Source organism: Bacillus rossius, chromosome 16, assembly GCF_032445375.1.
Source record: "Bacillus rossius redtenbacheri isolate Brsri chromosome 16, Brsri_v3, whole genome shotgun sequence".
NCBI classification, from domain to species: Eukaryota; Metazoa; Arthropoda; class Insecta; order Phasmatodea; family Bacillidae; genus Bacillus; species Bacillus rossius.
This window is the reverse complement of record NC_086343.1, coordinates 4,769,093-4,787,408: the sequence shown is the minus strand read 5'-3', so window position 1 is coordinate 4,787,408 and position 18,316 is coordinate 4,769,093. Positions and strand designations below refer to the sequence as shown.

Here is an 18,316-nt window from a genome sequence, read left to right as displayed (position 1 = left end):
TTAAAAAAAAATAAAAAATTATAAAAAAATAACAAGTAAAGGTTCAAATGTTCATATTTAATTTACAGCACAAATCAAAAATAACATAAGGAACAATGTTGAAAACATAAATATACATATATACATATATAAAATCATATTTTGTGAAGTAAAATATCATTTTTGCATACTACACAGTTAATTAAGATAAAAAAACATGAAATTATAACACTTTTATCTAGATATTGTACATTATTTATATACTGCAGTCATCAACAATTCATGATGGGCATTTATGATGTAATTTATTTTGCAACACATAAAGTCATTCAAAGATAAATACACATGTTTTAACAGGCCCACAGTATGATAAAACCTTCATAACTGATATCAGCAGATAGTTTAAATTTAATGATATTTCAAAGAAACTATGCCGTGATCAAGATGCATATATAATAAATTAAAAATTAAAGATTTATATATGTAAGTACAAAAGGCAATGATAAATGAGTAAATGATGATTATAAGGTTTTAGAATTAGTTCACTACGTAGAGTCTTTTTTTGCAAGTTTAAAAACAAAAATTGATAGTTACATATGGAGAACATTGTCAATGATTACTGTGCAAGGTTTATTTATGTTTTTTTTTCTTCGAGTTATCCAGAGATCGCAGTCATGAGAACAGACTACTAGCTATTAATGAACCATCTCCCAACCCTTGCCTCAAAATTATCATTTGTTGCCTATAGGAACACTAAACAAGAAATGCTTATAAGATAGACACAAACTGAAATTAGTCTAATCTCAAGGCATATCCATACGTAAAATACCTTATAAGTTAAAATCAGAGATTTTATGTTACAGCTCCCATTTCTGAAAAATAAAAAAATAATTATATTACATGTTTACAAGCAAAAGTTCTTACCAACATGGTAAAATATAGTTTAATTTTAGCAGAACTTTAAAATTTGGTTTAATTTTTAATTTATTTAATTTTAAAAAAATCTTCTCTAAGTGGTTTACTGGTGCCAAGACAGTTAAAGGCAAAACAGAACACATGTCTGAATTCATTCAGTATGCAGACAGGTGATTAAACTATGCTGAGAAACTACTCACTCAAACCAACATATTACAGTTCAGACATTACCCAACAAAAACACTGGATAGTGGCGACCACTCGTAATAGTTTCATGTAAGAGGCTATGTAACATGCCCTTTGGGATCATATCCAAAATCGAAAAAAGAGCAGGTGGGAAACCCTTCTTCTTCTTCATTGTCCATTTACAATTTATCTCGCCTCTATGCTTTCTCTTGCTTTGAAAGTTACTATCTACCAATTCATCAATTAAATACACATACCACTGGCAAGAACCAAGGAAGTTCTGACTAGAATCTTGATGGATGTACAAATGAATTCCTGTTTTGCTTCAAGAATGGTGGTTAAGTTCATCTATGTACTCCAGGGTGCAAGCCAGAATAAAAATAATAAAAACAAAAAAAAACGAACATGCATACGGATGTGGTTACATAAAAAAAAAATTAACTTTACCATAAGGTTTCAGTTTTACATAGTCACAACACTTACCGCGTTCTTTCACACATCAAAAAAAAAAAAAAAAAAAGAATTTCATGTAGGAACTATAAGGTTTACATATTCATGTTGATATTGCCTTATCAACACACAGATATATCCTGCATTATGGAAAAATGCCACGATGGAAAACTGAATTTGACAAGTTCATATTCATAACATATTTTTTTTAAAAAAATTGCAAATGTTTCTTTGTGAGCTGCTGTTTGTAGCTTAGTCATCATGATAAAACCCAATCAGTGAAGTGGATTTGCTGCTTTTTTTTTCGTTTTCCCACGGCCAACAGATGGTACTGCTGTGGGAAGAAATACACAGCTTTAATGTAAGACATAGTCATCATTTGTAATAAATACTAAAAAAAAACAGTATCACAGTTTTCTCCGCTCACATACAATTCTAAATCTGTGCATATATTAATGATACATTTTCCCTAATAAATAATCTAATCATACATTAATGATTTATTCCCCCTTAATAAATAAGCTGATGAGCATGTTCTAAATAAATCTAACTATAAAAATACAATTGCAAGGAGTGTTTAAAAAGAAAGTACCATCAGACAGTACAAAAATTAACACAAGTACATTTTTTTTTCATTAAAGGGCATTCATTATCATAGTTTCTGTCCGGATGCACTTAGTCTTCCCTAAATCACACTCCTCCCGAACAAAGACACTTTACTTAGTTTTGGTTAGGTTAGGGGGGGAAAAATTTTCGCTAAAGTTAGCATATTTTCTGAACAGAAATATGCAAACTTTGGAGATAGCCACTGCTGCAAAGAATTTCGCATTGAAATTTGTAGCGAAAAATTGGGTTCTCTCTCTCTCTCTCTCTCTCTTACTTCGGCAAATTTTCCTGAGATTTTCCTTTTTTTTCTATCTCACATAAAAATATTGTTTTCCATCTCATAGATCTATCAGAGAAAATATAGATATTATAATACTCATTTATACAAACATATATAACGGCATATAAACAGTCTGCACCATTATCATTTACATCAACATTATGTAATCAACACTGCCAGGTTGAATAGGAAACCAAACTATTTGTTTCAACAAATTTGAAATAGAATATTAATTTATTGATTGTGATTAGGCGAGAGACTATACACATTTGATTCTGCATCAATACGCAGGGTTCCTTTGGCTTAACCCTTATGTTTCATAGGCCCGTGTGAATACTCGTTTTTTGATGTGAAGCGACCATCAAATCAAATGTTTGAAATATTTGTGAAGTCAAATCGAATCACAAATTTTGTTCTCGGTGACACTGTACTACTTATTTTATAAAATTCAGGATTTAAGTAAAAAAAAATTATTTCATGTTTGTTATGTGTGAATTGATTAAGTCACTAACCAATTGGGTACTACATATAACATCATAATTGAACATTCATAAATTTTTTTGTTTATGTGAGTGTTGAAGAAGCTACTTGGGTAGGAACAAATTTTCTTATGTAAGGAAGAATTATGATTTCGACCTACCAATTTCAATTCTTCAATGTCAGACATTATATATAGGTACTCATGCAATAATATAGGATATTAGATGTCCTTGAGTTAAACAAAAGTTTCTTTATAATATTCTTTGTTTTTGCTTAGTTAAAAAAATTAATAAAAAAATTAAAATGGATGCGTGTACTTATGTACGCGTGTGAGAAGTTATACGTACTTCTTTGGCATCATTAAAAAATAGTTTTTAATTGAATGCAAATAATTAATTACAATAAAATAATAAAAGGGCTGGAAAAAGATAGTCAATACAGTCAATAAAGTTCAGTTTAAATTAGAAAAATTAAATAAATAAAATTTAGAGAATAATAAATATATGACATATTTTTTACTAAATATTATAAGATTCTTAATTTAAAATATAAATTATTTAATATTTTCGAAGAAAATAAATAAATAAAATAATAAATTCACAAATTTAATTTAAGTTCATTCATTTTTTAAATATTAATTATTTCCTTGATTTAATATTCACTTTTCATTTTTATCAAAAAGTTTTCGTTATATTTATTAATTTATTTTTATAAAATTATTTATTCAATTTAATAATAAATATTAAAAATTAATATTTTAATTTCATGTTCGATTTTAATTTTTATCACAAATATTTTATTAAATGTTTTATTAAATTTATTTCTTTATTTTGAAAAATACTAAATAAACAATAATAAATATTTAACATTAATAATTTAATAATATTTAGTATTAAGTATATTAAATAATATTTTAATTTATATCAATAAATAATACATACGGATAGTTAAACTCAATTATATTGGAGCACTTGAAAAAGTATATAAGCACAACTTTTTTTTACTAATATTTACGAATAGTAAATAATATTAATAAAATATTCAATTTAAATCACTACTGAATATAATTTATTAGCACATATATAATTCACACTTGTATGAAACTAAAACACGTGTGAATGTAGAAACTAGAAACATGTGGATAAATATTATAAATATGAAAACAGTTATCAGAGGCGACGAGCGTGCCAACATGCGCGACTAATAGAGGTTCTATTTCTATTTTGTTGGTAGCTTTTTTTGAGACTTAATGAGCGGTTTAGCGGGCAGCTTCAACCTGTTAATTTTGTGTTACAGTGATACGTGCGTATCTTAAAATTTCACTTTCATCATTTTTTCATAACGCGCCTAAAGAAGAATAACTTCAAAAAATATTCGCACAATCCCATAAATTTAATTTGCAAAAAATCTGTTCTAAATAGAGGTGGGACGATACCACACTTTCGATACTCGATTCTGTATTGTTTTTTCAGTTCGATACTTTCGATACTCCAGGGAAAAATATTTTCCCATTAAGTAACAAATATTACAAATAACATAAATTAGTTTTAAACTATATAAATTTCCTCTTTATTACAAAAATACAAACTGCAAACAACTTTAAATACTTGAATATAAAAAATAGAAGTGAAATACAAACTATCTTCAAGAGAGTTAGCCCTTTATTTTTGGTATACTTTTTTTTTATGCGAACAAATGTAAATAAAAAGAAAATCAGAAATTTTTTCTTGTTTGTTTTATTTTACAAACAACTTAATGCAACAGAACAATTTTAAATAAAATTTTAACGTGAGAAACGTAAAATACAAAACAATCCGATCGTAAGAAAACAATAACAAACGGGTATATTCAGTTCAAAGAATAATTAATGCACAAAATATGAGTTCCGTGCCTTGGTAAAGCACGTGCACCATTTTCATAATCATTGCTAGTTTGCGCCACTAGTCTCGCTTGGTGCTGGCCATAGATGCTACTATCGAAGTGGACAGTCTTCCTGATACTATCCATATCTATTGTGCGATAAAGTTCTTTTTCTACGTTTGCAAAGGTAAACAATGAACTTTTTAAAATAAAAGCATTAAAACGTAGTTTATCAGGAGGAATATAACAAAAAATTTTGTGAATTGTAGGACTTTTCCGCTTCGTAAAACCGTATGAAACGGGAAATTAATTATTTTATAAGTGTTATGTTCCGGGAAAGTAAACCATTGTAAATATAGTACTTTCGGCGGGACCAAAATTAATCGGCGTATGACACGGGAAAATGTATGAAACGGGAACGTATCATCGAAGTACTACTGTAGTTGTATTTTGTACGATGGGATGGCGACTCAAAACTTAATTCAATACAAATGAACAAGCATTGCGGTATCGAAAAAAATGTATCGAACTAACAGTTTCGATACTCGATACTTTGCGATACCGTCAAGTATCGAAGGTATCGAGGTATCGAGGTATCGAAGTATCGAAAATCCCATCACTAGTTCTAAAGTAAAGCTTCCTGCTTGAAAGCACGTCATCACACACTGGCTCGTCGCAGAGTTGAAGCGGGTGGGGAGGCTGCTCACCTGCGTGTTTCCGGATGTGGTCGATGAGGTACGTCTTGCGCACGAACGAGTCCCCGCACTCGGCGCAAACGAACGGCTTCTCGCCGGTGTGCCGCCGGTTGTGGTCCTTGAGGTGGCTCTTGAGCGCGAAGGACTTGCCGCAGTGGTCGCAGCGGTGGGGCTTCACCCCGCTGTGCGTGCGGCAGTGCTCCGTCAGGTGGCTCTTGTGCTTGAAGGACTTGCCGCAGCGTTCGCAGCGGTACGGCCGCTCGCCCGTGTGCGTGCGCATGTGCACCACCAGGTCGCTCTTCTTGCCGTACACCTTGTCGCACAGCCCGCACGAGTGCGGGTTCTTGCCCCGGTGCATGCGCACGTGCGCAGCGTACTCCCCCCGCAGCGCGAACGTCTTTCCGCACTGGCCGCACGCCTGCACGCCCGTGTGCGTCCTCGTGTGGGACTTGAGCACGCTCCTCAGCGGGAAGCTGCGGCCGCACACCTCGCAGCGGTGCGGGCGCTCGCCCGTGTGCGTGCGCGCGTGGTCCACCAGGTGGCTCCGGATGGCGAAGGACCTCCCGCAGACGTCGCAGCAGTGCCGGATCTCGCCCGCGTGCAGCCGCTCGTGGGCCAGCAGGTAGCTCCGGTTCGCGAACTGCTTCCCGCACAGCGGGCAGCCGAACGGCTGGTCCCTCGAGTGGGACCGCATGTGGCTCCTGAGGTAGCTCTTGAGGTCGAAGGACTTGCCGCAGGTCTCGCAGCAGTGCTTGCGCTCGCCGGCGTGCGAGCGGGCGTGGGCGGCGAACGCCGCGCCGTCCTCAAAGGCCCGGTCGCAAGTGCTGCAGAAGTACTGCGACTCGCGGCAGTGGGACTCCGTGTGGGCGGCCAGCAGCTCGTCGCTCGGGAACCACGACCCGCAGTCCTTGCAGCGGCGGGGAACCAGTATGTCGTCGGACGTGAACTGTTCCTGCGCGTCTGGGTTCTCCGCCCCGCACTTATCCCCGAGATAGTCCGACCGCTCTTGCAACTTTGTAATACCTCCCTTTTTTGTGTGATTGAACGCACGCGCCTTACTGGATTCATTTCCCTCGGCAACATCCTCACCATCATTAATCTGAAAATAAAATCATACCAGTAACATAAAAAAAAATTAATATATCTACAGTTCCACGTATCAGATGCTTTCTGTGAGGGCTTATTGGCGATCAATTTAAATTTAGTTCTTAAATCGATCATTCCATGAAAGCAAAGCAATTTAAGCTCAACTATTAGTGGCATTTCCATAAATTAACTTATACTAAACCCATTTTCTTAGCCCTTCCCCCCCAACCTCTGTCTAGACTGACAGAGACTGAGAATGCCTTGACAGGAACTCGCTGCTTTGACTGACGTAAAATCCAGAGCAGACTACTGGCAGATATCTTAAGTATCAAGCACAAAAGTAACATACAATTTTTGTTAAGTCCTTTTTAAATTGTAGATTATAACAATAATATGATAGTATACGTCCAAGGATTGGAATTTATGAAACTACACACCCTCCCACCGAAGTAACGCTGTTCGATTAATGCGGTTTCGAAGTAACGACGCCAATCAATTACAGCACGATTCGAAGCAGCGATGTTTTCTTTTATGTACATACATTTTTATTTCCTTGCACGCATAATGACAATAGTGCTTGTGGTAACATTAAATTAAATGCATCAAATGAATAATGCGATGAATCAACAAACAATTTTTGCTCTTTCTTCAATAGGTATTCGATTTATTCATAACATATTTATGTCCAACGACACCCATGTGTTCAGTGTTCAGCCAACGTGTATATTACACCATCCTGCATGTCAGCAGCAGCTCTGGAGAGAAAAGTCAGAAGCTTTCAGGGCTGGTAGTTTGCCTCGCACCTACAAGAATGCGCTAGTGGCAAATCATGGCAGACACACAATTGGTAAACAAAAGGGTTGGGAATTACACCAACAGGTTAAATGATCTTTCTAATAATAGAAAATGTTAAGTTTGTGCTTTTTTAAATTCTTATTAACTCACGAAAAAAGAAACGTATAAATGTCCATGCGAAAAACCAGGTTCTGGTAAATACGATTTATATCGTTTTATGTTGATTATTTAATTTGATTGATTTGTGTGATGCACATAGAATGTAAACAATCTAATAGCTGTCATGTCAATTAAACAAATTGTGAGTAGATGGTTCATCCTAAATGTTAGTTGAATATATTTTCATTAGGAGTGCCATAAACAGATGGCATTCCTAATGAAAATATGGTCTTTATAAAACACTTTTTTAATCATTTTTTATAACAAAAACATTAATTTTAAACTATTTGTCTATTTTTCATCAATAGCAGGAAACATAAGCTTTAAAATTATGTACCTGAAATCATTAATTTTGACGAAGAATCAAGGGAGATATGGCATTACCCCAAAAAAACATATTGGAGAAATGATACACTTAGATACTTGATTACCGCTGTTTTGATTAGCGCTCTGTTTTCCTGGAACGAATTAGGGCGTTACTTTGAGGGGCAGGTGTACTTAAAACTAATTTAGTTTGTACTTCATTATGACTTAAGAGGTTACTCTTGCGTCTGTTGCTGGTGGGTTGGTAGCGCTGCAAAGAGAGACATCAGAGCACAACTGTTCATTACCCATAGGCGGCACTTCTATGGTTTGAAGAAAACGAGTTTTCATAGTGACGTGGTCACTGACATTACCCAATTTTCTTTTTTCAAGACTCTTGACTTCCCTAATGCATAGAGACCTGCAAAATTCGCGGATTCATTCGGTGATAGGCTAGAATTCAAACACATATACCTCTTAGATAATTTTGCTATTGGCTTACTGTTCATCTGGACGAATCTCAACCCGTTATAAACCCTCAACCAAAGAAGGATCGAATCACAGACAAACCAGCTGAGACGACGTATAAGTCGGCAGCCAATGAACTTGCGTTATTTGCCCGAGTGTACAGGGGTATGTGCAGTCTATCCTGAAGGCCTTCGAAACCGCAAATTTTGCAGGTCTCTACTAACGCAGGAATGCTGCTGCCGCTCTATCCACCACCACATGTCATTTCTGCCGTTCTCCACACTGAATGGCAACGACAGCATTCAAACCAGTTGGTAACTCCTACAGTAATACAGTAAAACCTTGTTCATCCGGATCTCCAATTAATCATTTTATTTAATGTTCACAAAAAAAAATTCTTAACTACGTTAGCAAAACAACTATAAGTACACCAAGTATTCATTTTTTAGTTTGATTCAGTGTACAGTTCCTGCATAGACGGTAGAGTTATGGTAATAATATGCTTTTGTCGAGCTTAAGAAAGTGCACTAGCTGAAGAACATCACGTTGCACTTGGAGCGTCAGCCCCACTCCACTCCAGCTGAACTATTAATTAACGATAAAGCATTTGAGTCACTGTGTTTCATTCAAACGCCATACAAGTTTGAAACAGAAGAAAGTGTACAAATTCTTTGTTAAAAAAATGTTGTGAAAGTAATTTGTTAATATTTTTCAGTATCTTGTAAATAATATTGGGAATGTTTAATAGGAATTTTTGTTACAAAACTTAGTTTACTATATTAATAAATCTACTTATTAAAGGATTTTGTTTAGCATATTACCCACATTATCCAGATTATTCAGATTTTCGATTGTCCTGATTGCCTTTGGTCCCAGTTAAGCCGGATGGATGAGGTTTAACGTAAATATCAATCATATACATTCCTACCTTACTGTCCAGTTTTCCATCAACATTGGGACACTCCTCAGGACATGGTGAAAGTACTTCCAATTTAACTTCAACCATTTCTCCATGGTTCACGCAGCCATCACCATCTTCATCCTTGGAAATATAAATTTATTATTATTAGAGACCAGATTTTATGGAATGGAAAACAAAAATCAGGATGGCAGGAATGAGATTCACAACTCAAACCCTCTGTGGTCTCATACTGCTGTGCTACCTCGCTCCATAAAATTTAAATCTAGGTCCAGAGGAAGAAATTAGGTTCGTGAGTCAGCAAGTTGCATACCACTGTGTCAACTACACTATATGAATGATGAATGGCCAAATTGTTCATTTCATGACCCTCTCACGTTTCATGTTAAAATTTTATACGCCAGAATAAACAGTTACAGTGTTACGTAGGCAGGCTAAAGGTTAGTCTGTCCAAGTACGTTGCCCCAAAAAGGGTGACAGAATACGCATTCTGTTTTAAAACTGCAATTAAAATAACAATTCGGTTTAGCAATAATTTGGAAATGTGTATAGCTTGTTTATATTTAATTAATTGCTCAAAAATCTTTTGATTGTTACAAAATGGGACAAAGCAGGAAAGTTTTTTTTAAAATTGAAGTTATACTTCTTTAGGCGTATTATGAAAAAATGAGTGAATTTTTACGATGCACGCCAACCATGCAACAGTATCTTCAAAGGACAAAAAATAAGGCTACATACAAATAAAAATTATATATGTACTTTTAAATCTTAAACTTTAGTGATTAATATTGAAAACTGGTCCATATCATTACAAACATTTATATATTGTGAATATTAGTGATACAATTGTGTTTATAAACTTCAAGTGTATTTATGTAGTGAAGTTATGTACCCACATATAAAATTTTTGCATTATAAATTAAAATTTATTTATTTATCCATGTGTTTATATTAACATTGAACAATGACTATTTATTTAATTTTAATTTGATTGAATTTATACTTTACAACAATATTTGTAATACCACTCCAGTCCTTTTATTATAATATTCATATTAATTATTTTAATGCAAAATTAAAGTTGGTTTTTTTATCACACTAAGTAAGTACAACTTCTAACACGTGTACATAGGTACATGCACCGCTATTTATTTTGTTAACTATGTACAGTATAGTACTTCTAAAGCAGATATGATATTAATGCATAATCTGTACCTCAGAATGAAAAAAGCCTATGTCACAATTGGGCAAATTCTCTGGCAAGTAAATAATTGCTCTTTCGAAATTACTGTATTTCCAATTCACCTCCATTATGTGTGTGACCAGAAAGAAGCAAATGATTAATTTCTTACTAATTTGGTGACTTTTTCAAACAGACACAGGTGTGTAACATTATAACTGGACTTACAATTGTTTGGCTAGTGTGGTAGCATGGTACACAAACAATCTACAGGAAGAAAATTAATGCATGCAGTCTCATAGAAACAGAACCAATAGTGATGTCTTAGAATCCATATTGAGATGCTGAAATGGTCATTATTTCCTTTTACCAAAACTTTGTACAGAGAAAGGTCTTTAATCCGGGATTCTATGAATCGCAGATCGCATTACTGAGCTGCCTGTGTTTTTAGTTCGCTCAGATTTTACAGTTACTGACGGTTTTCTGTTTTCTGCTTTCTGGCATTTTAAATTTCTTTAATGACTTTTCAAATAGATCTGAAGCACATACAGCAAGTTACTGATTATCATAAAAAATTATTTTAGCATTGGTTCCTCAAAATTCTCAACCATATGAAACACTGCATCACCCCCACATAGCTAGAGGTGTAGACATTAAAGGAATGGCATTTCGCCATCAAAAAGTTACAAATATTAATTAGTGGTGTACCAATTAGATAGACTATACTTTTAATTGAACCAACGAAAATAGCTATATTAATCAGTATCGAGGACATGCAGACCATACATAAACCTACAATTAAATGAAAAAAAAAAAATGCCACAAAGTTAGTTAAATAAGTAGTAACAACTTCTGGGAAAAAGAGTGAATAATAAATAAAGTGAGAAGTTTTAAATGGAATTAAAAACAAAATTTTTTTCAAATAATTAAAAATTTTGATAAAGAATTTGAATTTACGTAACAACCTCTAACTTCAATTAAAATTCGACTTTTACATAAAATTATTAACCTAGGCATTGGGAAGAAAATATCAAATTTAGAGCTTTCATTTGATTGAAATGGTGGTAATATTTAAAGTAAACAAATAGGGCAAGATTTTTGTTGGTTCGAAATTTAAAAAAAAAAAATATGTTTTGAAATCTTACTTATTGATAATCCACGCAAATAACTGATTACACCTGATATTGGTAAACACCTTGATGTGTGTGCTCTCACCTCAGTCTGATGCCCAGACTGCAGCGAGAAACGAGAACAACTGTTCTCGTATTCGGGCGAGCTCCACGGCTGTTCAACCTTCACAAACGCGATGGTTTCAGTTTTAGTTTCACCTGGACCCTGCAAAGTACAGACAACCAATTTACAGATTTCGTTGCACTTATATTATACATAATTTAATTTTTTTTTACAAAAGAAAGTACCTGAATGACCAAGCTTTGCTCTGTACTTTTTTTTTTTGTAAATATGTTTTTTAGAAATTATATTTAAATACGAATTACATACTGATGAAATATGAATAATATTTTTCGATCTTACCGACATAATAATAAGCGTTTCTTTCAAAGATTGTTTAGGCATTTTTAAGTGAACACATGAGTTAAAAAGATACAAATAATATAAGTACACAGTTGATTTTCTTGGTCTAACCTCAAAACAAACACTCATTGGCTTAGTGTTGCTTAACAACGCCATCTACTGGAGTAGCTTTAGTGTTGTTGTGTCGTTAAAGCAGTTAGTTGCTCCCAATTAAAAAAAATGGTATTATTACTCGCCCATAGATGTCAGGAAGAGTCACTTATGTTTAAGCTGATTATCAATTTCTAAAAATGAATCCTAGCTAGATCAATTTATCGCCCCCCGAAACCCCCTGCATACTAAATTTCATGAAAATCGTTGTAGCCGTTTTCGAGATTCAGATTATATTTATACACACATACACACACAAGAATTGCTTGTTTAAAGATATAAGATAAAATATTATTTACTTCGCTATCTTCCTTCTCCAGAGCATGCATTGAGTTTTCATCAGACATCTGCTGCTTGATTGGATACTGAAAAATAAAAAAAAACAATTTAAACATGACACTGATTACAGTAGACAAAAACATTGCTGCATGCTTACAGCTCACAAAAAGTTTGATATAATAATTTTTAATTTATATTTTATTTAAGTATTATTTTTTCTCAAACCTACATTCATAAGGATTTTTATTTAAAATTTTAAGTTATTTGACTGCTAAATGTGTTCACGAATGGGCTATTAGGTACCACATGCAAAATACTTTGGTAGCTGTGAAATGTGGAATGAAGGGGCTATTCTGAAAAGAAAAAAAAATTCAATTCCCTGTTTAGATTTCACATTGCGGCTAATGTTTCCTAATTATCCCGCAAAACATGTTTTTTTTTATTAAATTCTGGCTATTAGAATTCACCCACCACCCTCCTTTCCCATATGCCTGTAAATGCAAATCCATACCACTCTGCTTCCCGGAGCTAGGAAATGCAGAGAACATTCTTCTTCCTGCTGCATTTGTTTTCTTATTGTTGGAGATTTGAATGGAAAATTTTTTTTGCTATGAAAGATTTCTGTACAAATAAAGCCAAATATTTGGTAAAATTCTTACATTGCGGATTTTCCGTGAATCACTAATAAAATTCTGAAAATAGGTATTTTTAATTCTTAAGATATTCCTCTATTCAACCTGTAAACAGTGTTTCTAAATTCAACTGGTTTTTGAAAAATTACTATTTGTAGGTTAAATTAGATAGCCCATACAGTGTCGCCATGTTGTGCTTTAATTGCGTTGCCTATCCTGTGGTTTTCCATATGTAAGACTGTGTATATTTTGAATTAGGATATTGTGACGCAATGGAACATAAAAAATATATATATTTTTTTAAAATAATGTAAATAAAAACACAAAATTAATACACAACCATCTAGGCAGCTAAGAAAGACAATGAAAAACTAACAATAATATTTGTTTACAAATCTTTCACACACTTCTGTTTCGCAGATGGCTAGGAAAAAATGCCCTGTGATTGATTGACTAGGTTACATTATTGACGGGCAAATGAAAAATTGTGATTCCAACCTTACTTTAATTTAATTTTCCCAGCTTAAAAAACTCAAAGACATTAGCTGTAACACAAACTCCACTAACCATTTCGGGTTATCGGAAATATGAACACTTTTGTCAGCATGTGCCACAAACAATTACCATCAATTCCTACTAATTGTTACACAATGTTAATTTACCTTGCCTCGTTGAATAATTCTCATGTCCGATCGGTAAAAGTAAAACGAATCAGCATCAACCTGACTTACCGGAAAAATTGTTAAAAAAACAGGCTTCAAAAAGTAATAAGTGATCGCTAAATTCGCTAATAATTAGAATACAGCAAAGAATCCATTGTTGCACACCTGTTTTTGACAATGGAAATTTCAAAATACTTTATTTCTCTCTCAAGGTCTTTGGATTGGAATGGTGGGGTAGTCTTAATATAGTGCAGTGCAGTGCAGTGCAGTGCAGTGGCATTAAGTGCAGTATAGTGTTAGAAGGGGCAGATCAGGCAAAAAGCTGCACAGTATTAAAATTTAAAGTTATAAAATTTAACACATTACAGTTTGTAAGTTTTATGCTGATTGGGGGCCAGATGTGTGGTGATAGTATCCATGCCCCCGTCACCACACCCCAGTTCATGCAGAACTGATTACATAAAAATCCAAAGTGAAATAAATAACTAAAGCCCTCGATTTAAGTACTATAAACGCCTGCCTGCATGACAAAATAATTCTCCCCAGATCAATTCTTCATCCGGACCATTCTTTCGTCCTGTACTTTTCCTGCTTGCTTAATGCATGCCCCACTGCACTCTCATGTCTATGCCCAGGGGTTTTCTTATGTACATTTTTTGCCTGGGGCCGATCACTATTTTAAGAATAAATTTAATATAGATGAGTTAATCGTAGCACCATTCGCTGTCATGAATGGCTAATTCCTGTGAAGAACACACAGTTGCGACCATCTCCCTACATACTACTGACGTCGTCCGAAGTGCTCCTCCGGCTCGCTGAGGCCATTATTGCCCGTTGCTGCTTCAGGCTTGCGTGTGCGCCGGCGCCCGTACGCAAAAGTGTAACAAAGGTTTTGTTTATGTAATTATGTGAGTGTGTAAATATCTATTTGTCTTGTTGTGTACCTGTAAATGTGTTTCCCGGGCGACTGAGTCGCGTCTCCCCGCCTGTGACCATGCGGGCTCCACGCACTCGTTTATGAAGGGAAGAGGGGGATTCATGTGCGCGCGGCAAGGGGGGAGGCTTCTGAGATGTCGCGGAGCATGGGTGCAGTTACAGTCACCTGAGTGGGATGAGAGAGTGTGGTCGCGAAGTTGTGAGTGAGAGTCGAACGGACACTGTCAGTCGTGTCACCGTTGTCATGTCCCCGTCAGTCGCGTCTTCGTCGGTCACGTCACCGTCATTCGCGTTGTCAGTCACGTCACCGTCAGTTACATCACCGTCGTTCACGTCGGCAGTTACGTCACAGTCTTTCGTGTCATCGTGACGTCGTACCGACCATGGCCGTTAAGCCCGTGCTCCGCACCGCCAGTACCGTATCCTGTTTTCGGAGCGCACCCCTCGCCAAGCCGGATTGAGTCAAGCGAGCGCCCCGGGCGTGACTTAATTGACTGAATTAAACTACAGGACACGAAACCCTGGGGGCTCGACTACGGAAAAACAATTCCCAAACGAGGCATTAGGACGAAATTAAGTAATCACATGCAGTGAGCAAGTACGTCGTAGAGCCTCCGTGCGTGTGCGGCTCACACAGAACAGAAAAAAACCCTTGTTACTAGCCACAATGGCTACTGGCCTTGATTAATTGGCCTATGATAGTCTAGCCAAACTAAGGGAATTCAAACCCAAAAAGTGCACATTGAGACAATTTGTAGTTAAATTTACAGTCGCCAACTTGGTGCCGCTTTTTAAATTAATTAATCAATTAAAACAATTGGTAAGCCTTAGGCTAATATTTACCTGGTGCAAAGTTTTAATCAAGCACCTGGAGCATGTTTTTTACTCATCATATAACCAATAAAATTATTATAAGTTTTTGGTGCCGACTCACAAAGAAGAGAAAGTTTCTCTTCCTTGCGAGGTGGCCATGTTTGGCAGTCTCCAACCACTCCGCGCCGAGAACAGACGTGTGTCCGTGGGCAGCATTCAAGTTTGTTTCATTGATTATTTTTATTCTGTACTACAACTTCAAATTTAAATCCTTTTATTAATTCACCGCTGCCCACGTCGACTCTACGCGTATTTTGCAGAACCGGGCCTATCCCGACCGTCTTCAGTGTGATACCGCGCTACGTATCGTATCACGGAACATATGGTACTGGCCGACTCCAGCGAAAGTATTTTTAGTTAAGGATGCCGTGCATATGCCTGCTGGCTGCACTCACGTAAGTGTTTCTCCGAACTTAGGAGCCCGCTCATAGAGCCCCCCCTTCACCCGTTAACTTTCAGCGCTGGCCGTCTCCAGCGAGCATCGACCCACGTCCCGCGAGACTGCCGCGGTAACTATTAGTGTCGCGTAGTGTTGTGTTTTTTTTTGTTAATTGTGTAACCACTAGACGTCGCCAAGTGTTGGTGAGAGTTTTTGTAGCGGGACTAAATTAAAGGTAATTCTCACCAACTCGTGTACAATAATTTTCCGTAGTCTCCCATCCTCCACACGGCCGAGCAGCCTTCACAGTCAAGGGAGAACCATTCAGGTTAGATTCAAGCCATGTACCTGGTGGGGCACGCGGGGGCAGAGTACCCACGACCCAACATCAACGACCTAGCAGTCCGCTAGCCTGGCGCCCCTCCGGACAACAGCAGCATCGCGACGCCCGTAGCGCCTGTCAGGTACCCCCGGACCATTCACAGAGGTCGGGTGACGGCAATCGTCATTCGCGTCACTGCCAGTCACGTCACCGTCACTCACGCCACTGTCAGTCGCGTCACTGTAGTGTCACCGCCAGTCGCGTCACTGTAGTGTCACCGCCAGTCGCGTCACTGTCGCGTCACCGCCATTCAGGTCACTGGTAGTGTCGTGTCGCGCTCTAAGTGCGTGGAGCCGGGCCTCGCCCTGATGGACTGTCACAGATGGGGGCCGTGACAGCCCATTTACAATGTGATACGTGTGCAGTAAACTCAACTAATGTCATAAACTCTTTTATTTCACCCGAGTTAGGCTAGTTCCCTTGCCACGTACCCTCTCTACCAGAGCAGCTGGGCAGCGACTCCTAACTATGGGAATGGCCCTAACAGCGACACAATATTGTTTAACATTAGCTTGACTGAGATTTACAAATCATATAACCGTTTCTAACATAGTCTCCTACTTCATGTTCAATTTTAATAGAGGCTAGTAAATTTTTAGGTACAGTATTCTTATTAATCATTTTCTTTGATAAATTGTTCAGATTATAATTATATTATCATGTATATTTGAGTACTCATTCAGTTCGATAGTTAAAATATGTAACTCTCCAAATCAGTCTTATCATTATTAATTTAAGGAGGACTAATGACAGTTCAATGTGATACACATTTTTCAAAACTATTAACAATAATGTGTAATGACAGTTACATTAGTAGGTCGATGCTCGGCTCGAAACAAATATCGGTGCGCACCATCTTTGGGCAGTTTACCGCAATACAAGTCAATGGTCGCGGGAGCAGACGAGCCGAGGCGGCCGGGGCAGCGCGCACAGGGTGTCCACAGTCAGTACTTTCGTACTAGATCTAGTACTTTTATAAGTTTTTTAGTGGTCTAGTACATTTACGCTCAGATCTAGTAGCTTTTTCTTTAATATAATAATATTACAGTAACTCCAATTACTAAGCGTAAATATTTTTACAAACTATGGAATGTATGTGTGTGGTGTGATATTTAAGTTAGAGCACTGCAATGTCATAATAACTTCCTAAATTGTTATAACCATAACAAATTATAATTTAGTACTTTTTTTTTCAAATTTAGTACTTTTTTGTCGCCTAAATTGGTACGAAATATATATTTTTTCCTTGTGGACACCCTGAGCGCGCATGCTCCGCGCGCGCGTCTCTGCTTGCTGGATCGATACTCCTGACTCGGGGTCACTCGGCCGGCAGTTGTTTGTCCACCTCGGGGCATGGCGGGGCTGCGGTCCGCGGTGCTGATCCTCGCGACCATGCCCTTGCTGTCTTCGCCCTTCCACGACCAGGAGGTCATCAAGTGGGAGATGTGAGTACCTTCACCCGTCTGCTGTCGTTCTCCCGTCCGGATCTCGTATCGAGCGTGTGCATCGCACGGATTTCCCTGGATATTTGTGCGAACGTTTTTTTCGTTTACCTTTCGGTTCCTCCCCCCCACACAAGCTCATCGTACCGGGCAAATTTCATAAAGATTTCATCCGCCTCGATCACAAACTTTCTGTGCGGATACCGAAAAGGCTTGTCGCGTAACGCGAGCCACGACCTACGCAGTTCAAAACAGTCGATAATCTCGCGTAGGGCATACGTCGGGAGGGCGTTGAAACCCAACTTCCGACGACTCCCGACTTAAAACCTATTTAACGTCATTATCGTGTTCATCGAATTAATGCGAGTTAAATGCAAGAAATGGTTTATCGTCTGCTCGCGAGCGGCGAAATTAGTTTGTGAAGCTCAGACAAAAATGTGTTTTCGTCAATAGCGTTGATAAAGATTATACATAAACAAATTAATAAATTTCACATATTTCACATGAAACACGTATAAACACTTTTATTTATACTAAGACTTGTACCTACTCTGTACGTATAAACTGAGTCTGGTGAAAGTACAGAAAAATTTATACCTATAATGTCCATTACTACGCATTTGCCCATTAATTTGTCGCAAGCTGCGCATGCTCGTAATTTTGTAATGCTCGTAGCTTCCGGAAGGG

The 18,316-nt window shown here is 36.9% G+C and overlaps 2 protein-coding genes across 4 annotated transcripts in view; one reads left to right on the top strand and one right to left on the bottom strand.

Moving 5' to 3' along the window:
- Window positions 1-36: 36 nt before the first annotated feature.
- LOC134539877 (zinc finger protein OZF-like) lies at window positions 37-13,840 on the bottom strand. 2 transcript variants are annotated; one of them, XM_063382223.1, is made up of 6 exons: window positions 13,618-13,840; window positions 12,344-12,409; window positions 11,577-11,696; window positions 9,191-9,304; window positions 5,464-6,550; window positions 37-1,864 (listed from the first exon to the last, which is right to left on the bottom strand). In XM_063382223.1, the coding sequence occupies exons 1-6, from the start codon at window positions 13,639-13,641 to the stop codon at window positions 1,806-1,808; spliced, it is 1,470 nt and encodes a 489-aa protein (XP_063238293.1). In that variant the 5' UTR covers window positions 13,642-13,840; the 3' UTR covers window positions 37-1,805. The 2 variants fall into 2 exon arrangements, with proteins under 2 accessions (XP_063238293.1, XP_063238294.1); XM_063382224.1 differs by having other exon boundaries at window positions 13,687-13,817.
- Window positions 13,841-17,089: 3,249 nt separating this feature from the next.
- The window catches only part of LOC134540436 (voltage-dependent calcium channel subunit alpha-2/delta-3), a 78,550-nt gene continuing 77,323 nt past the window's right edge, over window positions 17,090-18,316 (top strand). Inside the window, exons 1-2 of one of the 2 annotated variants that reach the window (XM_063383187.1) lie at window positions 17,090-17,130; window positions 17,521-17,632. In XM_063383187.1, the coding sequence (XP_063239257.1) occupies window positions 17,541-17,632 (92 nt within the window). In that variant the 5' untranslated portion in view covers window positions 17,090-17,130; window positions 17,521-17,540. Of the gene's footprint in view, window positions 17,131-17,520; window positions 17,633-18,316 lie in introns of those variants that run through there. The other variant, XM_063383186.1, reaches the window with a different exon arrangement.